Source organism: Eucalyptus grandis, chromosome 4, assembly GCF_016545825.1.
Source record: "Eucalyptus grandis isolate ANBG69807.140 chromosome 4, ASM1654582v1, whole genome shotgun sequence".
Lineage (NCBI taxonomy): Eukaryota > Viridiplantae > Streptophyta > Magnoliopsida > Myrtales > Myrtaceae > Eucalyptus > Eucalyptus grandis.
Window position 1 is genome coordinate 15,022,458 of NC_052615.1, and position 3,387 is coordinate 15,025,844.

At 40.6% G+C, this 3,387-nt stretch overlaps 1 protein-coding gene across 1 annotated transcript; it reads right to left on the reverse strand.

The window, feature by feature from the left end:
* Window positions 1–332: 332 nt before the first annotated feature.
* LOC120292508 (alpha-farnesene synthase-like) lies at window positions 333–2,157 on the reverse strand. Its single transcript, XM_039310733.1, has 5 exons — window positions 1,853–2,157; window positions 1,390–1,608; window positions 1,167–1,308; window positions 748–1,049; window positions 333–633 (listed from the first exon to the last, which is right to left on the reverse strand). Exons 1-5 carry the CDS (start codon window positions 2,155–2,157, stop codon window positions 333–335), a joined length of 1,269 nt encoding a protein of 422 aa, XP_039166667.1.
* Between the last annotated feature and the right edge of the window lie 1,230 nt (window positions 2,158–3,387).

A 3,387-nucleotide genomic window follows, 5' to 3' on the forward strand; every position in this document is an offset into this window, starting at 1 on the left:
TAAGTTTCATCATAATTTCGATTCTATTGAGAAAATAATGTACCGCCACTGGCCATTACAACATTCAATGTCACATCAGATGAGAACAATCAGATTATTATGATCTCGAGTATCTCTTTTGAGAGTGCGATTTATGTGGATCAGACCGAGTAGGCATGTAGTTACTCTGTGCGATATTGTAAGATGGACATCTTGCAGATATTTGACCATTTTAAACCCAAGTAGATGATTATGCAGCTTAGGATACAATTTGCGCGTAGTACTCAATCTTTTGACTGGCAGCAGCTAGTCTACCTTATGCACTTGCTATGTGATTACATTTGCGCTTTATCTCAGTTAAGAGCGACAGGGTGAATCACTGCAGATAAGATTTGCCGCCTAATATCACCATCCTGGACGCCAAACCCATCTCCGAACTGGTAAAGCATATGTGCAACACGAGACGCGTTCACGGTGACATCAATGAAGGTTCGGACAAAGGGCGTCTCGACATTGCCAAAGCAATGAGCATTGATGCTCTTCCATGCCTGGTTTATCAGTTCCTTGATGTGCTTCCTAGCGACGTCTTCCGGAACATTCGCTTCTCGCATGTAACACACCACTGACGATGGAGCATCTCCTGTCTCTTTCGGCCTAATTGAACAAGTAAATCAATTTAATGTGCTTATCGGATTCGATCTCCTTGATTCAATTACACCATATGCCGTGTTAGTACAAGATTCTTTTCCCAGGCTACGAATTCTTAACATCATGTCAAATTCAGTTGGTAAATAACTTCGGCACAGAAGTTTGATAATTACCGTTGACGTTCCAAGGTCATTGCAGAGGCGAATTATCATGGACACATTGTAAATCAGATCCTTGTTTCTCTCCAACAAATCTGCTACATCCTCCAAATTCATATGTCCCACAAGGAAACTAGCGTGAGACATGATCAAAGGTCCTGAAGATGATGTCCACGCATTGCTCAAGTACTCTTCCAGCGATGGTGTGTAGCCCATATTGTCCCACTTTGCTTCAGTAAGTAAGGCTTTGCAGAAGTCTGCCCACTGTAAAAAGATGAGGGAAAAAAAAATACTTATTCAGAGATGATTAGTTATGCAAGGATAAAAAAAATTTGGGGTGACGTGCATATGTATGGAATTATCCACAAGTTTTTCTCTTACGGCTTTCGCGAGATGTGGTAGCACTAGATGCCAATCTTCATCTTTGCCAATATCATAAGCGATCTCGTGAATAACATCGTTAAGCGCTCGGAAACACACCTTCATGCACTCGGGAAGCTGTTGAATCTGCTCCGAGTCCCATCTAGAAGCATCAGATATTCCAGTTAGAGAAAATAAACTCAACAGAGACGAAAGGAAGAGATTGGGAGGCATCATGGACAACCTGGTAATGGCGCTGGTAAAGCATTCCAACTCTTCCAACGAACCATAAAGGTCGTAGACATCGTCGATCACCAGTATCAAGATGACGACTTTGGTGAGAGATTTGCGGAGCGAGCTGAGCCGTGTTTCCTGAGAGAGTCCAAGGGCACACAAGAAACTCTCGACCAGCCGATCCCTCGTGAAGTCCACGTGCTCCATGAGTCCCAGATCCCTCCACCACCTGAATTTACCGAAGCGACTAATCAGAATCAAAAGCTAGGAAAATCACATCATGTCTGGTAGAGATATCATCAAAATAGGCACGTTCCCAGGGTGAATTTAGACCATATATATCTCGACCGAGTCTGTTGACTTTTCATCCTGAGATAAGCCGAAAATAGAACATGACATCCTTTAAATAGATGACCTTGGTAAAATGAATCGCTACATATTCTACATCATTTGTGAATATACATATAAATTACCTGGATATCTCTCTAAGATCTCTTTGGTGTGTGGCCTGGACCGTGTCGAAATTGAGCTTGGCAAGCTCAAGCAGATTGCTTTGCTTGTCCTCCCGCTGCTCGTACAAGCTTATTTGCCATTTGATGTCGAACCACTGGACCCTCCAATGCAACGGAAGCTCCAAAGCATGGACGGTGCATTTGAAGAGCCGACCATCCAAACTGGAGACTCTCTCGCGGAGAATCCCAGTTGAGAAGGCTTTCGCTTCATGCAAAATGTTTTCGCCTTCCAAAGCCAGATGTGAAGCCTCAAGAAGCTCTATCATAGCTTCAACATCTTCGCAATTGCTTCTATTGAATAAGATGCTTCCTTTTTTGAAGCGTCTTAATTCATCTGATTACAAATTGAAAGTCAAAGATTTATGACCGGACGGAACCGAGAATAATTGCTGATAATACTCAAGATTAGAACTACGATGACTGATGACTCAGAAGATATTACCGTCAAGGAATAATGACACATGAGCTTTGAGTGGCTTATATGCATCCAATTTCATAGTACCTCTATGGGGACGACACTTTCTTCACCGTGTAATCTACATTTACATTTTCTTTGTCCTTTCTCCATATCACGCAACGGGCTGCGAACACCAGATCTGGCTCGTCAGTAGCCAGATTTGGCCTTGCCGGCTGCCTGCTGGCTGCTAAGTCCTTTGCCAGTTTTGAATTTTTTTTTGAAAAAAAAAAAGCAAAAGTACTTTACAAATTGTGATTTTTCCAAACACTATTTAAACCAAGGTTGTTCTCCAATGCACTTTTAAATTACAATTGACAAAACACTACTTGCATTTTGAAAAACCCTTTAATGTAAAGGCTTTGGCATTTTCTCAAAAACTTTCTCCAAAAGCAAAACCAAATGCACCCTACGTCCATATAGGTATGTTGATTGCTGGACTTTTACAATACGATGAATAAAAAATTCAATTGTAATCTCAACAACTAATATTGATGCCGATGTGTGTCAACTTTTCAATGATATCTCTAAAAAGAACCAACTTTTGTATAGTAATCTTTAGTATTTGTAGGATTATCTATTGTTTTTTTTTTTAATTTCTGTTGTGATTTGATAGTAACATCTTACACCTACAAATTCATACAGATCCATATTTTGAACTCACTTTGTGAAACGATATGGCCATGCTGTCTAAGGAGTCTAAACCGAAGTGCACTGGCATAGAGATGTTCTTCCATGGTGAAAACGCCGTTGTTGTTGGACGCAACTCTTTCAAGAGCTTCTTTCATTTCATTTTCAAAAAGGTTGGACAACCCCAATTTGGTCATGCTGTCAATTAACTCTAACTTGGCAAGTGAATCGACTGATTTTGATAACATTGGCTTTACTTCCTCCACGAGCCCTTCCATCCGTTCCTTTATTCCTTCTTTCTGCAGAATTGAGCCGTATTTGTTAGATCAAAATCTACCTTGAAAAGGCTTCAGATAATTCAATCTATACAGCAATGCCAAGATGTTTTTACTTTAGTATATGCATATGTAGA